General features: G+C 48.3%; 1 protein-coding gene and 1 pseudogene across 1 annotated transcript in view; one reads left to right on the forward strand and one right to left on the reverse strand.

Annotated features, from left to right (window-relative positions):
• LOC107118614 overlaps positions 1-2207 on the forward strand; it is a 76360-nt gene extending 74153 nt beyond the window's left edge. Inside the window, exon 13 of the mRNA XM_015420982.1 lies at positions 2194-2207. Coding sequence (XP_015276468.1) covers positions 2194-2207 — 14 coding nt within the window. The remainder of the gene's footprint in view (positions 1-2193) is intronic.
• The window catches only part of LOC107118617, a 127426-nt pseudogene that overhangs the window by 92253 nt on the left and 17178 nt on the right, over positions 1-17995 (reverse strand).

Here is a 17995-nt window from a genome sequence, read left to right on the forward strand (position 1 = left end):
GTGGGCGTGGCCTACTATGAAGCCAGGCGGAACTCCGTTCCTGTGCGTTCCTGCCCAAAAATAGCCCTGGTCATCATGTTGGGCATGCCGGGACACTTCAGGGGTGGGGCTTTCCCCATTGGCTGGTTGACACTTTGCAAATTAACCTCAGGAAAGTCTATGCATCTAGTTTCCCACCCTTGAGGACATATTGAACACTTTCCACATCTACAGTGCCTGGCTTGTATTGGACATGTTCTGGTTTCTGGAAGTAGATGCAAGAACAATACATGTATGGACCTGATGCATTTCTGCTCACAAGAGCCTTCTTCAGAGGTCAAAGAGTACAGAACATGCAAGAAAGTCCCTGTTACACTTGTAGGGCAGCGAACAATTGATAAAGGTCCAAAAATTGAACATTCCAATCTGGAATTGAATTACACACACACAAAATTTGTGGGTGCAACAATGTATCTGGCCTTGTGTCAGAAGCAATTGCATATATTGGAGATAGTACAGTACCAATATGTACTTTCCTGTATAGGTCTGAAAAGTACAAGGAAAATTGCCTGATCAGGGCCAGTGTGGATGAGCCGAAATCAGGTCATATCTTTTTCTTTTTGTGTACATTTGTCACTTTGAACATTTCATGAGGCTTTACTTGGGCCCCTGCAAGGTTTTTATATGTTTTTGAAATGAACACGGGTACTTTTGTCTATACCTATTGATCTTTTTAACTTTCGGCCCTTAACTAGTTTTCTAAACTTCCTTTGGAGGTTTTGTGCTCGGTTGGTTTCGTTTTTCTTCCCCTCTCTTTGTGGGTGCAATGTAGCCTGACCCTTTGCAGAGGGCTATTCATAATGCATTTGACGGTAGGTAACATTTGATGTGGTGGCTCAAGTGGTTAAGACGCTGAACTGCAGGCTGTGGAAGGTCAGTAGTTCAAGACCCGAATGTGCCGCATGACGGAGTGAGCTCTCGTCTCTAGTTCCAGCTCCTGCCAACCTAGCAGTTCGAAAGCAAGAAATTGCAAGTAGATAAATAGGGACCACTTTGGTGGGAAAGTAACAGCGTTCCGTGCGCCTTGGAGTTTAGTCATGCCGGCCACATGACCATGGAAACGTCTTTGGACAGCGCTGGCTCTTCGGCTTTGAAACTGAGATGAGCACCACAACCCTAGAGTCGGACTCGACTGGCTTTCGAGCAAGGGAACCTTTACCATTTGATGACTCTCTAAGCAGGGATTGTTTGGGGGATTTTGTGGGATGATTCAAGAGTGTAGGGCACCAGCATGTTTATTTTGGGGGGAGGACTCCCAATTCCTGAGGGGGGGGGGAATTGGCAGGAATCAGTGCAACTTTATATATGAGGACCTCCACCTTTTCTAACCCCCCATGATAAGCCCTGTCTCCAAGGGCTAGAGAGTGAGAGAGCACCCCAGTCCTAGAGAGGCACATGATGGGGGCTGCAGAGGGCCAGACCTCTGAACCTTCCGGGCTTCTGCTATGAGAGGCGGGGGTGGGAATCTGGTGAGCTGAAAGGGCTTTGGTGGTGGCGAAGGGGGGAAAATATGCAGCCCCGTAGCTGGGGATTTTTTGGGGAGAGGGCCTGGGGACCCCCACCAGCTAATTAAATCAAAGGCTCCAAGGCAGGGGAGATAATGCCCAGTGGCTGCAGCCAGTTTGGTGTAGTGGTTAAGTGTGCGGACTCTAATCTGGGAGAACCAGGTTTGATTCCCCACTCCTCCACTCACAGCTGCTGGATGACCTTGGGCAAGCCAACGTTCTGACAAGAGCTGTCCTTGAAAGGGGAGTTCTCTCGGAGCTCTCTCAGCCCCCACCTACCTCACAGGGTGTCTGTTGTGGGGAGGGGAAGGGAAAGGAGTTTGTAAGCTGCTCTGAGACTCCTTTGGGTAGTGAAGGGCGGGGTATAAATCCAATCTCTTATCTTCTTCCCACTCCCCCCCCCCCCACCAGGGCAGGCCTTCCCTTTGGAGCATCCAGCTCCGTCCCCTCCCTTCTTTTGGCTCCCCTGTCAACTAGGAGTAGCATTTCAGGTTGGGGGGGGGGGGAGAGATGAGAAAGTCTTGTTCAACATATAAGGCAGCCTTCTACCAAATCAGATCTCCATTGAGGTCAGTATGGCCGACTCTGACTGGCAGCAGTTCTCCAAGGTCTTTCACATCCCCTACCACCTTGTGCTTTTCAACTGCAGATGCCGCGGATTGAACCTGGGATTTTCTGCATGCCAAGCAGATGCTCTGACACTAAGCCATGGCCTCCCTAAATGAACCTAAAAAAGGTAAAGGTTCCCTTGCTCAAAAGCCAGTCGAATCCGACTCTAGGGTTCCGGTGCTCATCTCCGTTTCAGAGCCGAAGAGCCAGCGCTGTCCGAAGACGTTTCCGTCGTCATGTGACTAAACACCAAGGCGCACAGAACGCTGTCACCTTCCCACCGAAGTGGTATCTATTTATTTACTTGCAATTTCTTCCCTTCTAACAGCTAGGTTGGGAGGAGCTGGAACTAGAGACGGGAGCTCACTCCGTCATGTGAACTGCTGAACTACCGACCTTCCACAGCCTGCAGTTCAGCGTCTTAACCAATTAACCACTTGAGCCACCTGCCTTTTACCAAATTAGACCCTTGGTCTACATCATGCTGTTAAACTGGAGATGCCGTGGACTGAACTGAGTGGTCCTTCTGCATGCCAAGCAGATGCTCTGCCGCTGAGCCACGGCCCCTCCTATACAATTCCTTTTCCCTACAGGAGGAATGCAATATTCAATCAGCTGGTCAGATCACTTAAACACTTGTGATTGATCAGAACAGTACCCCCAACTAACTGGGGAGGAGACTTAAAAAAACCCCAAAACTAGTACTTACCAAAACAATGAGCGGGCGGTTTCATATCAGAAGAGGCATTCCCGAGAGTCTCTCTTGGGCTGCAAGGAATACCTCTTCTAAAATCAGTGCCTGCGGCAACTAGTGTTTAAGCATCAGTCCCCTTCAAACCCATTTTTAAATGCAAATTTAATTATAGCTCATCCAATTAAATCAACAAACTGGGCAACAAACAAACTAAATAGACCGTGGACAAAGTCATCCCTGTGAACATTTATCACACTTAGAAATGCAGAATTGAGACGAGGTGAGCATTTTGGTGCAGTGGTTAAGTGTGCGGACTCTAATCTGGGAGAACCATGTTTGAGTCCCCACTCCTCCACTTGCAGCTGCTGGATGACCTTGGGCAAGCCATAGTTCTGTCAGAGCTGTTCTCTCAAGGACAGTTCTAGAAAGAGCTCTCAGCCCCACTTACCTCACAGGGTGTCTATTTTGAGGAGAGAAAGGGAAGGAGACTGTAAGCCGCGCTGAGACTCTGAGTGAAGGGTGGGGTATAAATCCAATCTCTTCTTCTTTTCCTCATAATTAAAGGCGGTGAATACAGAGCAAGCAAACTCTGGATTGGGTAGAAAAAGAGCCAGAGTCCAGTAGCACCTTAAAGAGTAACAAAATTTGTGGCAGGGGAGGAGCTTTCGTGAGTCACTGCTCATTTCTTCAGATTCTCGATTGGTCGTGTGTCACTGAATACAAACAATGAACAAGTAAAGCTGTCGTCTGCTGAGTCAGACCCTTGGGCTGCTAAAGTCAGCCATATCTACTCTGAGCCAGTTTGGTGTAGTGGTTAAGAGCAGTGAACTCTAATCGGGAGAACTGGGTTTGATTATCTACTCCTCCACATGTAGCCAGCTGGGTGACCTTGGGTCAGTCACAAGAGCGTCTCAGACAGGGGTCGATTCGGGGGGGATCGCCGTTCCCCCGGGTGAGGTGCGGGGGGCGGGGCACACGACGAAGCCCCGCCCCCTGCTTCCGGCCACCCCGCTTCCGGCCCTCATTCAGCCAGGAGGAGGCAGGAAAAGAGGGAGGGTAAGTTGCTTCCTCCCCGCCTCTCCCTACCCCTGCCGCAAGGACTCCCAGCCCCATCCAGGAGCTTCCCCGAGGTAGCTGTGTTAGTCTGTTGCTGCAAAATAGTCCAAGAGTTCAAATAGCACCTTTAAGACTAACAAATAGCACCTTTAAGACTAACCTTTAAGACTAAGACTAACTGAGTGGTGGGTGTGGCCTTATGACTCACTTCCCGTGATGGCAGGGGGTGTGGCATATGCTAATGAGTTATGCTAATGAGTTCCCCTAGCTTTTTTTCTACAAAACGACCCCTGGTGTCAGAGCTCTTCTCTCAAGAGCAGTTTCTGTCAGAGAGCTCTCTCAGCCCCACCTACCTCACAGGGTGTCTGTTGTGGGGAGAGGAAGGGAAGGAGATTGTAAGCCATTCTGAGACTCCGAGTGAAGGGCGGGGTAGAAATCCAACTCTTCTTCTTCCGAGTGGCAGGGGTCTATCACATCGCGTGCTATCTGTAGATGCTGGGGACTAAATCTAGGACCTTCTGTGTGCCAAGCAGATGCTCTGCCACTAAGCCATGGCCCTCTCCCTAAACGAGCCTGCCTTTTATTGAGTCAGACCCTTGGGTTTACCTCACCCTTTCACCTGGAGATGTTGGGGATTGAACCTGGGAACCTCCTGAGCACCAAGCAGATGCTCAAGGGTCAAGACTCAGCCACAGTCTCCACTCTTAAACATAATGCTATTCATTTCAGACATATAACAAGCCAGGGATTGATGGTACAGTAACAAGCAGTGTTCCCTCTAAGCTGAGTTAGTGTGAGCTAGCTCACAATCTTTTAGCCTCCAGCTCAGAGACTTTTGTCTTTGCTCAGGAAGGAGGGGCTCCAGAGCAAACGAATTTATTCAGTAGTCAAATCACTCGCTCACAACTTTATTGCCAGTAGCTCGCAAAGTAGAACTTTTGCTCACAAGACTCCATGGCTTAGAGGGAACATTGGTAACAAGACAGGGAGATCCTTGGGTTTATGCACTCCACTCCCCCCCCCCCAAAAAAACCATCTTCTACTGAATCAGACCGTCAGTCTATCAAGGGCAGTCTTGTCTGCTCAACTGGCAGCAGCTCTCCAGGTCCTCTTATACACCACCTGCTATCTGGGCTTTTTTGTTGGAGAGGCCGGGGATTGAACCTGCGACCTCCTGCATGCCAAGCAGATGTTCTGCCACCTAGCCACATGACCCCGCCACCCATTTGCTGCGATCATCTGCTGAAGGGCTTGTCAGCTCCGAATCTCAGACTAGGGTTCCCTCTTTTCCCTTCAAAAGGATTCTTAGTGTGAAGGGAAGACAGAAAAACCATAGTTTGGGTGGACATCACCAGTGTTCCCTCTAAGCTGAGTTAGTGTGAGCTAGCTCACCGTTTCTTAGCCTCCGGCTTACACATTTTTTGCCCTAGCTCAGGAAGGATGGCTCCAGAGCAAACTAGTTCAATGCAGCAGCCAACTCGCTCGCTCACAATTTGAATGCCGGTAGCTCACAGAGTAGATTTTTTGCTCACAAGACTCCACAGCTCAGAGGGAACATTGGATATAACAGACTATGGCATGGGGGTCCCCAACACACTTTTCCTAGCACCCCCCATATGTTTTTAAGAATGTGGGAGAGGCCAGGTGGGGAGTTTACCCAGCGGGGTTTCTGATTGGCCACTGGAGATCTGATAGTCTGTGCAGATTTAAAAAAAACTCGCTTCAGCGGCAGCTGCCCCCACAGCACTTAACTTAAACTGCGTGTGTGTAAGAAAATAAACTCTGACGATACGTTCATTTTAAAAAGGCGTCCTTTTAGACAGAGTTTCTGCCTGAAATGCTGAAGAGTTACTGTTATGCATGACCTCCCTCTTTGACATTTCGTGGTCGGCTCCACCTCCTCCGGCAACCATTTTGTGTCCGGCTCCGCCTCCGGCAGCAGCCATTTTATGGTTGCCCCCACCACGCTGTGTCAGAATTCCAGAGAGGCCCACAGGTTCAAAAAGACAGATTTACAGCTTCCATGAAAGAGGAAGTCTTTAATTAGACTGCAGCACCAAGAGAAGGAGGAACCCCAGCTTGAGGCTTCCTCACGGTTTCACGTCATGGCAAACCACCCATCCGTAAGCACCACACCCGGCTCTGTGTTTCATGGTGTGACGGAACGGCCTTGTAGGACCCCCACACCTCCTCCCAACTGTGCGGCAAGCAAGGCACTCTGGTTACAGCAGAAGAAATTCTCCCAACCCTTCCCTTCTCATCATAATTCAAGGTCAGCCCCCCGCCCCCCAACAAGTATTATTTATATACATGATTTTGGGTAGGGGGAACCCATGAAATTAGACGACAGACGGCTGGATGTGAATCCTTTGATGTCTGATGAGGTGTTTGCTCCGATAGAAACTTTCTTCGCACTTGGAACATTTGAAGGGCTTCTTCCCGAGGTGGCTCCTCTGATGTCTAATCAGAGTGGACTTGTCGCAAAAAGACTTGCTACACTGCGGACATTCGAACGGTTTCTCTCCCGTGTGGTTCCTCTGGTGAGTGATCAGGTGTTGGCTCTGGTTGAAGCTTTTCCCACACTCGGAGCAGGTGAACGGCTTCTCTCCCGTGTGGTTCCTCTGGTGCGTGATAAGATGCTGCCTCTGGCTGAAGCTCTTCCCGCACTCGGAACACGTGTACGGTTTCTCCCCCGTGTGGGTCCTCCGGTGCCTGATCAGCCCAGACTTGTGACAAAAGTTTTTCCCGCAGTCCGCACACTTGTACGGCTTCTCCCCCGTGTGAATCCTCTGATGGGAGATTAGGTTCGTGCTCCGATTGAAGCGCTTCCCGCAGTTCACGCACGGATAAGGCTTCTCCCCCGTGTGGGTTCTCTGGTGACTGTTGAGGTCCGAACGCCGACGGAAGATTTTCCCACAGAGCGAGCATTCGTGTGGTTTCTCTCCCACGTGGGTCCTACTAAGGTTCGACTCATCTCGGAGAAACTTCCCACGCCCTGCCCCCTTGCCCCGCTTCTTTCTCTTGAGTATTCCTTGCGGGACTGAAATCTCGCAGAAGTCTCCATCCTGCCAGGAGATACATTTACTCCTCCACATCTCCCCATCGTGGCCCTCAAGTTTCTCAGGCCCAGCTTGGTTCCCGGTATTGTTGGCCAGATCCTGACCTCGTGTTCTTCCCGAGGAGACCCAACAGGACCCTTCATGGTCCCCTCCCTGCCCTTCATCTCCTGCTGAGACAGAAAGAGAACACAGGTGAAAAAACACATTGTCAAAATCAAGTCATTCGTTTAACCAAGAGTCCACAAAAGTATAGAGGAAGACTGTTCTGCCACTTTGTTGTTGTTTGTGTGTGTATGTGTGTATGCAGGGCTATTTTTGGTCAGGAACGCACAGGAACGGAGTTCCGGCTGGCTCCGGAGTTGGCCACGCCCAGCAGGAACTCATTAGCATAATAGGCCACACCCAACAGCAGAAACTCATTAGGATTGGCTACATTAGGGGTGTGTGGCCTAACATGAAAAGGAGTTCCTGCTACAAAAAAAGGCCTGGGTTTTGGCAACAAACAAGGTAAACAGAATAAGAAGCAAAAGGTGGGGGTGGCTGGATGACCACACTTCTGGTAACACGGGGGTGCGGCCTAGTATGCTAATGAGCTGTGCTGTCAGGGGTGTGGCCTAATATGCTAATGAGTTTCTGCTGTTGGGTGTGGCCTATTATGCTAATGGGTTCCTGCTGGGCTTTTTCCACACAAAAAGCCCCGGTTTTCTGCTTTCGCAGTTCCATTTTCTGCACTGCTTGACACTGGTCTGATGCTTGTTTTGCATTTTGTGTCTAACTTCAGTAATCCCAGCCCTATCGCTTTTCGGGACTGTTTCAAACTCTTGTGATCCTAGTCCTAGAGAGGGAGGGCAGGAAGGGTTGCCTCAGTGCTTAGTTCTCGTGGCCCTTTCTCACACGCCCAGGGAAATGCCAATCGCCACTTTGGGGTCAGGAAGCAGTTTTTCTCCAGGCCGGTTTGGCCCCCAGTGATCCTGGAGGTATTTTGAGATCTTCTGGGCATGGGACAGCGGTCACTGCAGGTGTGGAGGGGGGAGTATTTGTGAATTTCCTGCAATGTGCCGGAGGTTGGACTAGATGACCCTGGAGGTCCCTCCCAGCTCTATGATTCTATCATTCTACGATTCTAGTCCCGTTGCATTGCTTATGAGATATCTACACAATTGCATTATTTTGTATTGTGTAATCAGTGAGTTTCAGTGAGAGAGGCAGGCTATAAAATTAAGAAATAAATATGTCATCTCTCCAGAGACCGGCTCAACCATTTCAGCAACGCACTAGATCTTTCCGACTGCCAGTCCAAGTCATTTGCAGTGGGTGGATCTTGCCTGCCTTCCCTCCCCTTGGCTACTGCACTGGAATCCCCAGAAATCCAATGTTTAGGTTTGGGGGAACCTTCATAGACAAAATGCCATACAGCAAAATGGAGGGGAGGGTGTCAGTCAGAATTGCCTCCCCTCGTGCTAGCAGAGGAAAAGCTGGCAATGCAAGCTTTCCACTGGAGCCACAAGGGTGGGCAATTTCGCCCGATTCTCCCTATTTTATTTGTTGATTATTTACGCAGCACCCTTTTAACCCAGGTGCACTGGTCTCTTGATTATTTATGTAGCACCTTTTTAACCCAGGTGCACTGGTCTCACTCTCACAACAACCCTACGAGGTAGATTAGACTGAGAGCGTGAGTGGCCTAAAGTCACCCCACAAGCTTTTATGGCACAGCAGGCATGTGTGAGCCCAGGTCTCCCAGATCCTAGTTTGACACTCTAACCACTGAGAGCCAGCGTGGTATAGTGGTTAAGAGTGACGGACTCTAATCTGGAGAACCGGGTTCGATTCCACACTTCTCCACATGAAACCAGCTGGGTGACCTTGAGTTGGTTGCAGCTCTCTCTGAGCTCTTTCAGCCCAAAAGACAAGTCTGGTTCGCCACCTAGTGGTGCGTAGCGCAAAAAGAGCCAGAACTTCAGGCTGCCGGACAATCTTAGGATCTTCCGGCTATACTGCATGCAATGCCATATGATAATTAATTACTCTAACTAATACACTACACATGCTTTCCTCGTTGACATTTTCTGCTTTATGCGGCATATCGCCCACCAGCGTCCCACTGAAATCCTCAGCTTTTGAAATGGCTCGGGAATCGGAGCCTCCTGGGGAAAGGATAAGGCAGAGAAAGCCCCTGTAAACAAACTCCTGGTTAGGGCAGTTCATAGGATCCAACTCCATACTGCCAACTACAGAAAATAAAGGGTCAATCAGAATATGAGAGGTGGGTGTGCCCATGCTCCTACTACTGTTCTTTCTTTCTTTTTTTTAATAAAAATTTTATTTCACTTTTTCAATTTACATCAACAGAACAACAACAAAACCTTAGTGTCAGCTATGCTGCCATGGGAGTTGGGATGTTCAGTCAGAGTCTGTGTAAATTGTTTTCGCATTCCTGTCTCTGCTTTGCGCCGAAACGCTTATCTCTAACGAGGTGCAGGTGTGTGTGTGTGTTGTATGCCTTTCCAGGGAGCCGTGGGAGCCGGACAGTTCCCAGCTTCGCCTAGAAACAGTTTGCTGGCTTTAGCCCCCGCGCAGGAGGGTGCCTAATTGGCCAACGCAGTGGGGGGGGGGTGCATACGAATGCCCTATATCTTATTATGTCCAAGGGACAAACGCCATTCTTAACAGTGAATATGTTAATGCATCTATAGCTCTTCAGTAAAAGTATAACCTTTCCTGAAAGCGTGTACTCTGTTGTTGGCTGTGGGTTCTGACACTTAGTAGAACACAATTAAAACCATAACACTAATGGAAAAGTATTCGTATATATTATACTTGCAGTTCAAGATGAAGCTGTTAATATTACATCATATGAACAATATCATAATATTTCTCCTACTACTGTTCTTACCTGGTGTGTTAATTTCTCTTAGAGCATTATTTATTTATTTATTTTTATTGCGTTTCTATCCCGCCCTCTCCCGCGAACCGGCTCAGGGTGGCTCACATTCAGGGGCAACATGTGCCCAGGCATATAAAACATATAAAAACAAGATAAAACCATATTACAATTAAAGTGCTCAAAAAATATCAATCCTTCAGTCAAATAAAGATGGTGTACTGTAGATGTAACACTAGATCCCGATCAGAGAGCCAGTTTGGTGTAGCACTGAAGTGCGCGGACTCTAATCTGGGAGAACCGGGTTTGATTCCCCACTCCTCCACTTGCACCTGCTGGATGACCTTTGGCAAGCCATAGTTCTGATAAGCTGTCCTTGAAAAAGAGCAGTTTCTGTCAGAGCTCTCTCAGCCCCACCTACCTCACAGGCAGTGTTCCCTCTAAGCTGAGTTAGTGTGAGCTAGCTCACAGGTTATTAGCCTCCGGCTCACACATTTCTGTCTTAGCTCAGGAAGGATGGGGCTCCAGAGCAAACTAATTTATGCAGCAGCCAAATCACTCGCTCGCAACTTTAATGCCAGTAGCCCACAAACCAGAATTTTTGCTCACAAGACTCCACAGCTTAGAGGGAACATTGCTCACAGGGTATCTGTTGTGGGGAGGGGAAGGGAAAGGGGTTTGTAAACTGCTCTGAGAAGAGCGGGGTATAAATCTAATCTCTTCTTTTTCTCTTAAATTTCCATAAATTATGGCACCACTGGTCAGCAGGGTTTAATTGGGGGCTGTTTCCAGTAAAGTGCACTGGGCGACAGTAGGCGATCTTTATCTCTCAGACTACCCCACATCACAGGGTTGTTGTGAGGAGAAAGCGAAGGCGAAGGCACCTGACATATGCCACGATAAGTTCTCTGGAGGAAAAGTGCAATGAAGCAACACAGAGAATTCAAGTTTGGCCACTGGCAAAGCCTACCGAATATCATATATAATTTGAAAGTGAAACATAATATATATATATTTTAAAACCCAGCTAGATTTGAGTCCCGTAGCACCTCAGAGACCAAGAAGATTTTCAGGGTATAGGCTTTTGATATTCAATAGGGAGCACTGAGTCTTGATCGCTTCAACCTCCCAAAATCTTGCTGGTTTCCAGGGCTATTTTTGGGCAGGAACACACAGGAACAGAGTCCCGACTGGCTCCCAAGTTGGCCACGCCCAGCAGGAACTCATTAGCATAATAGGCCACACCTAACAGCCAATGTTCCCTCTAAGCTGTGAAGTCTTGTGAGCAAAAATTCTACCTTGTGAGCTCCTGGCATTAAAGTTGTGAGTGAGTGGTTTGGCTACTGCATAAATTAGTTTGCTCTGCAGTCATCTCTCCTGAGTGAAGACAAAAATCTGTGAGCTGGAGACTAAAAAACTGTGAGCTAGCTCACACTAACTCAGCTTAGAGGGAACACTGCTAACAGCAGACACTCATTAGGATTGGCTACATTAGGGGTGTGTGGCCTAACATGCAAAGGAGTTCCTGCTACAAAAAAAGCCCTGGGTTTTGACAACAGACAAGGTAAACAGAATAAGAAGCAAAAGGTGGGTGTGGTTGGATGATCACACTTCTGGTAACATATGGGGTGTGGCCTAATATGCTAATAGATTTCTGCTGTTGGGTGTGGCCTATTATGCTAATGAGTTCCTGCCGGGCTTTTTCTACCAAAAAAACCCTGTTGGTGTCTAAGGTGCTTCTGGAATCTAGTTGTTCTACTGCAGACCAACACGGCTACACTTTGAAACCATTAAAAAAAACTATTCCATTTCAACACAGACCAGTTACATCTCCCTTTTATCTACCCCGATACCTTCTCTGGCATGCCCCTCTGGGGTCAGACTGGGATTGTACACCTCACACGGGAGGCACGGGATGAAACCCTTCCAGCTGCTTCAAATCCGTACACAGCTCATGCTGACCCCATTTCTTACCTGGCACACAGACATCCCCTTTCTTTTCCTGTTTGATCTCGCCGCTGAGCTCCCTCTGGGTGTTCTCCAGCGGTGCCCCTTCTTTCCCTGCGGAAGTCACACCTTCCTCCTGGAGGAGGCCTGGATCCTGAAATGCCAGCAAACGTTTCCTTGAAGGCAGGGTTAACGTCATTCAGCGCTCTGGTAACAAGCCCCAGGGCCAGCCAAAGGGCTTTTGATGCCCAAGGCCAAGAGGACAGAAGAACATAAGAGAAGCCATGTTGGGTCAGGCCAGTGGCCCATCCAGTCCAACAATCTGTGTCACACAGTGGCCAAACCACCAAGAATACATAGCATCACTGCTCTAGATAGAGTGTTCCACCTATATATTCCTCTTGTGGCTAACAGCCACTGATGGACCGCTGCTCCAGGTCCTTCTTGAATCCCCTCTTGAAGCTGTCTATGCTTGTAGCCGCGACCACTTCCTATGGCAGTCAATTCCATGTGTTAATGACTCTTTGTGTGACTCCAGACTATGTCTTGATTTTTTTTTTGACCAGGAGACAAAGGTACACAGTTCAAGCGAAGTGTACCTGACCAGAGCAGCAAGTTATCTAAAATGAGGCCTCTGATTTATATCTCAGCCTTAGGTCACAGGTCTTGACAATATAACAATTTCACCTTGGTCTAAGTTTAAGAAATGGCAGTATTATTGTCATGCCTGGAGCCACTCTGTTCACAAAACCAAACAAGGACCCACAGTAGGTAGAAAAATCAACATACAATAAATACCGTGCACAGATGAATTATAACATATCATAAATAATTTTATATATTTAGAAAAATATAATAACAATAATTTCTTCATACATATTAATCTTCATAGTCATAATTCATAATACAAGAGATCAAAATGTCAAATATCATCTCCAAGAATCTCAAAAGATATAGTACAACCTTATAATATATAATAGTCCTCCTCTGTAAAATAAAAGTTTCAAAAGGGAGGACTCCTTAAATTCTCTTTACATGTGCTCTGTCTGTTGGAGGAAGACAGAGCACATGTAAAGAGAATTTAAGGAGTCCTCCCTTTTGAAACTTTTATTTTACAGAGGAGGACTATATTTGACATTTTGATCTCTTGTATTATGAATTATGACTATGAAGATTAATATGTATGAAGAAATTATTGTTATAATATTTTTCTAAATATATAAAATTATTTATTATATGTTATAATTCATCTGTGCACGGTATTTATTGTATGTTGGAGCCACTCTGTAACAACATTGCTTGGCCACTGAGGAAAGGCCAATTGGCCGAAACACATTTGGTCAGGGTCAATAACGGTCTATCTTTGTGATTAATGTATGATTTTATTCTGAACTGAGGCGAAGAAGAAGAAGAGAAGAGATTGGATTTATACCCCGCCCTTCACTATTGACTTGGGCCAATATTTGTTTTTATTGAATCTGTAATAAATACACGTGTATTTCCTTATATTTGACAGTATTTATGCTTCAATTTTAGACACAGAATTATTGGGCCTTTATATTCTGATTTCCTTAACCTTTTGGTTCTTAATTCAATTCATTTTGGGTTCCCCCCCACCTTTGTCTTTTGTTGTGCAGCAGCACACATCACACTGTTCTCAAATTTCCAAAGGTTCCCACAGGCTCAAAAAAGTAGGGGACCCCTGGTGTAAGTCAACTACAATCAACAGGATGGGACATTCAATGAAAAAAAGCATGAGTTTTTTAAATGTGCTGTGTTAGATGGTATAGAAACTACCTAGTCTGGCGCGTGCTTACAATGATAGGTAGCAATACGGTGGCGTAGGCCACAGTCCTTATCCCTTTCCCAATGCAACCTTCCGACCATTTCATTACACTACAGTCCTATTCACCTGTGCAAGCTGATGGGCAGTAGGTTCATTACAGAACAAAGGAACTACTACTTTACACAGAGAGTGATGAAAATGTAGGATTCATTGCCGGAGGATGGAACGATGACCACAGGAATAGGCAACTTTAAAAGGGGATCAGATAGATCCACGGAGCAGAAGTCTAACAATGGCTACTAGCCACGGTGGCTGAGGGGGACCTCCACATTCAGAGGCACTAAACCTCTGAATCCCAGAGCCAGGAGGCAACATCAGGGAAAGGTCTCAGCCTCTCTGGGTGTAGTGTAGTGGTAGTTTGGTGTAGTGGTTAAGTGCGCGGACTCTAATCTGGGAGAACCGGGTTTGATTCCCCACTCCTCCACTTGCACCTGCTGATGTGACCTTGGGTCAGTCACAAGCTCTGGCACAGCTGTCCTTGAAAAAGAGCAGTTTGTGTCAGAGTTCTCTCAGCCCCACCCACCTCACAGGGTGTCTGTTGTGGGGAGGGGAAGGGAAAGGAGTTTGTAAGTCGCTCTGAGACTCCCAAGTGAAGGGCGGGGTATAAATCCAATCTCTTCTTCTTCTTCTTCTTCTGCCCTGCCTTTGGCTGTTTGGAGGAACTGGCTGGCTACTGTGTGAGATGGGAAGGTAGACTAGATGGACTGCTGGTCTGGTCTGGGCTGTCCTTGTGTTCTTATGAAGGCCTCGGCCTCCATGCCCTGCTGTTGGTTCTCCAGAGGAACTGGTTGGCCACTGTGTGGGACAGGAGGCTGGACGAGATGGACCACTGATCTGATCCAGCAGGGCTCTCCTTAGGTTAAGAAACCCTCTTGAATAACTTTGTTTTGCATAGCATGTGGGAAGCCAGGAGAGTGGGAGTCTTCCTAACCTCATCAGGGAGGCCCTTCCATAAGGCCGGGGCTGCCACAGAGAATGCGCCAGTATGGACAGTTACTGAATTTACCCGTTGGCAGGACGGTACCTGCAGAGGGCCCTTCTGGGATGAGCTAAGCTTCCCCCCTGCCCTCTGGCACCCTAGGAAATCGCCCCGATCTCCCTCATGAGTTCCGGCCACCATGATGCTGCGCTCTTACCTGGTGTTCTGGTTTCTCACCCCCTCGGTGGTGCCGGAGGAAATCCTCCGCTAGGGCTACAGCCCGGGAGCAGTTCTCCGATCCCTGCTCCATCACCCAGCTCCTCATGGCCCGGGGCAGAACGGCCAAGAACTGCTCCAGGATCACCAAGTCCAGGATCTGCTCCTTGGTGCATCTGTCCGGCTTCAGCCACCGGTGACAGAGGCCGCAGAGCTGGCTGTAGACCTCTCGAGGCCCCTCTGCCTCCTGGTAGCGCAGCTGCCTGAAGCGCCAACGTTGCTGCTCAGAGCTAAGGCTCTCTTCGGTCTTGATCGCTTGTGGCTGCCCGCACTCTCCCCTCTCCCTGGCATCCGGGCCGCTACCAACTTGCTGGACCATCCCGTTAAACTCAGGTGGGAATCTGTTCTCCTCTTCTTCTGTGGCCCATGGGCTGGCCGCCACAGCTCTCTCAAAGGGGGCCACGGAATTATTCGGAACAGGACACGGTGCGGGTGCCGGCCGTTGTGGGATCCCTCCGGGGTGAGGAGACCGCACCGCTTTGAGGAATTCCTGCCACTGAGCTTCCCACCTCTGTGACGACAGCCCCGGTTCCTGTTTAACACACTGCGGCTCTGCCGGACTGGGACGACGCTCAGCGATTTCCCCACAGGTGCCACGCGGGGCATCTCCTGCGCCTTCCGATACGGTCCCCGTTTCGAGACTCGTCGACTCCTCTGGCTCCAATTTCATCTCCAGCTTTGGCGGTTCCTCCAGAGCGGTCTGAAAGTGGAGCTCCGTGGCTGGGGATTCTCCCGGCTGCCCAGCAGCCATTTCTGGACAGAGGAAAGGCTCTCAGCTCAGTCCTCTGTTGCCAATGGGGAGGGACGGGGGGGTTCCAGCCACTCAATTACATCAAGACAAGAATGTGTGCGTATGGGGGAGACTCCTTTCGTGAGATGAATCGAGCCCAAAACTAGAGCGCTATCAAAGCTGATGGTTTTCCACCACTGCCGAGAGAATGCTGGCTCTGGAAGGGAAACACAGAGGCCAAAAAAAGGTTGCAGTTCTACATGATAAAGTTCTCTGCAGTCAGCAACATTTCTCTTAGTGGGGGGGTGGAAAGAAGGAGGCATGCTGGGAACCCTTGAGTACTTCTGCAGGTGGGGATTTTGGTGCTGTCTAGATTCTTTTGAACTCTGGTGCTGGAGAAGACTCTTGAGAGTCCCTTGGACTGCAAGGAGATCAAATCAGTTAATCCTAAAAGAAATCAACCCTGACTGTTCCCTGGAAGGCCAGATAATGAAACTGAAGCTCAAGTACTTTGGCCACCAAATGGGAAGGGAGCACTCACTGGAGAAGACCCTGATGCTGGGAAAGACTGAAGGTCAAAGAAGACTGGGACGGCAAAGGATGAGATGGTTAGACAGTGTCATAGATGCAACGAACATGAAACTGAGCAAACTTCAGAGGACGGCGGAAGACAGGAAGGCCTGGTGGGATCTGGTCCATGGGGTCGCGAAGAGTCAGACTCGACTGTACGACTGAACAACAACAACATAGAGGAGGGAGCCCCCAAGTACTGCTCCAGACTGCACGCATTTTCTTTTAATGTTCACCATATCTGGGGGAAAGTCTGATCTGGCGATGGTGATCAATGCTCTGATCACATCCAACTTACACTCTTCATTTATTTTATTCGGTTTTTATCTCGCCCCTCCCCCAGAATGGAGCTCGGGGCAGTGAGCAACGTAACAATACAGTCACAGTCATCATAATTTTTTAAAAAATCCAATTGACAACTCAACATACAGCAAAACTTAACACTTTTGGCGTGGATAGTAGAGTCCACCAAAACCACATTACCGGAATGCCTGGTGGAAACACTCTGTCTTAAATGCCCTGCAGAACAAAGGCAGGTAATAAGAACAGAAGAGAAGCCATGTTGGATCAGGCAAGTGGCCCATCCAGTCCAACACTCTGTGTCACACAGTGGCCAACACCCAGGTGATATCAGGAGGTCTACCAGCGGGGCCAGAACTCCAGAAGCCCTCCCAATGTTTCCCCCCAACCACTGAGAATACAGAGCGTCACTGCCAGAGACAGAGTGCTCTATCTATACCTTGTGGTGAATAGCCACTGAAGGACCTCTGCTCCAGATGTTTATCCAATCCCCTTTTGAAGCTGTCTATACTTGTAGCCACCACCACTTCTTGTAGCAGTGAATCCCATGTGTTAATGACTCTTTGGGTGAAGAAGTACTTCCTTTTATCTGTTCTAAGCCTTTTTTGTTGTTGTTCAGTCGTAGAGCCGAGTCCGACTCTTTGCGACCCCATGGACCAGATCACGCCAGGTCTTCCGGTCTTCCGCCGTCCTCTGAAGTTGGCTCAATTTCATGTTCGTTGCATCGATGACACTGTCTAACCATCTCATCCTTTGCCGTCCCCGTCTTCTTTGACCTTCAATCTTTCCAGCATCAGGGTCTTCTCCAGTGAGTGCTCCCTTCTCATTTGGTGGCCAAAGTATTTGAGCTTCAGTTTCATTATCTGGCCTTCCAGGGAACAGTCAGGGTTGATTACTGCTCATTAATGCCCACAAGTTCTTGTATTGTGAGAAAGGGAGAAAAGTACTTCTTTCTCTGCCTTCTCTATCCCATGCATAATTTTGTAAACCTCTGTCATGTCACCCTCAATCGTCGTTTCTCCAGGCTAAAGAGCCCTAACCTGCAGTAAGGCACTGGATGTGAGGCTGCCTTTGAAATGGATTCAGGAACTTCACTTGGTTCAAAATACATCGGCTGGGCTATTACCAGGGATTGGTTACGGGGATCACATCACCCCTGTGGTGAAGGATCCACACTGATTACCCATCTATTTCTGGACGCAATTCAAAGGGCTGGTTCTTAAAGGAGCAAAATGCTTGGAGCCAAGATACTGGAAGGACTGTTTCCTCCCATACTATCTAGATTGCCAGTTAAAATCTATTTCTCAAGCCCTGTTCTCTGTGCTCCGGCCTTCAGAGGTGAGGCAGGTGGTGACTAGAGACAGGGCATTTTCTGGGGTGGCCCCTTGCCTTTGGAATGCACTCCCCCTTAAGGCTTGCCTGGCCATTACTTTACTTTCTTTCAGGAACCAGGCTGAAACACATCTTTTTTACCCCTGCTTTTAATTAGGAGCTTTATCTTATCATGTTCTTAACTGTCTGCTTCCCTTTTATGGGTAGTTTTTATGTCAATTAGGTCGAA

This window comes from Gekko japonicus, unplaced genomic scaffold (assembly GCF_001447785.1).
Source record: "Gekko japonicus isolate JY-2015 unplaced genomic scaffold, Gekko_japonicus_V1.1 scaffold3364, whole genome shotgun sequence".
Taxonomy (NCBI): Eukaryota; Metazoa; Chordata; class Lepidosauria; order Squamata; family Gekkonidae; genus Gekko; species Gekko japonicus.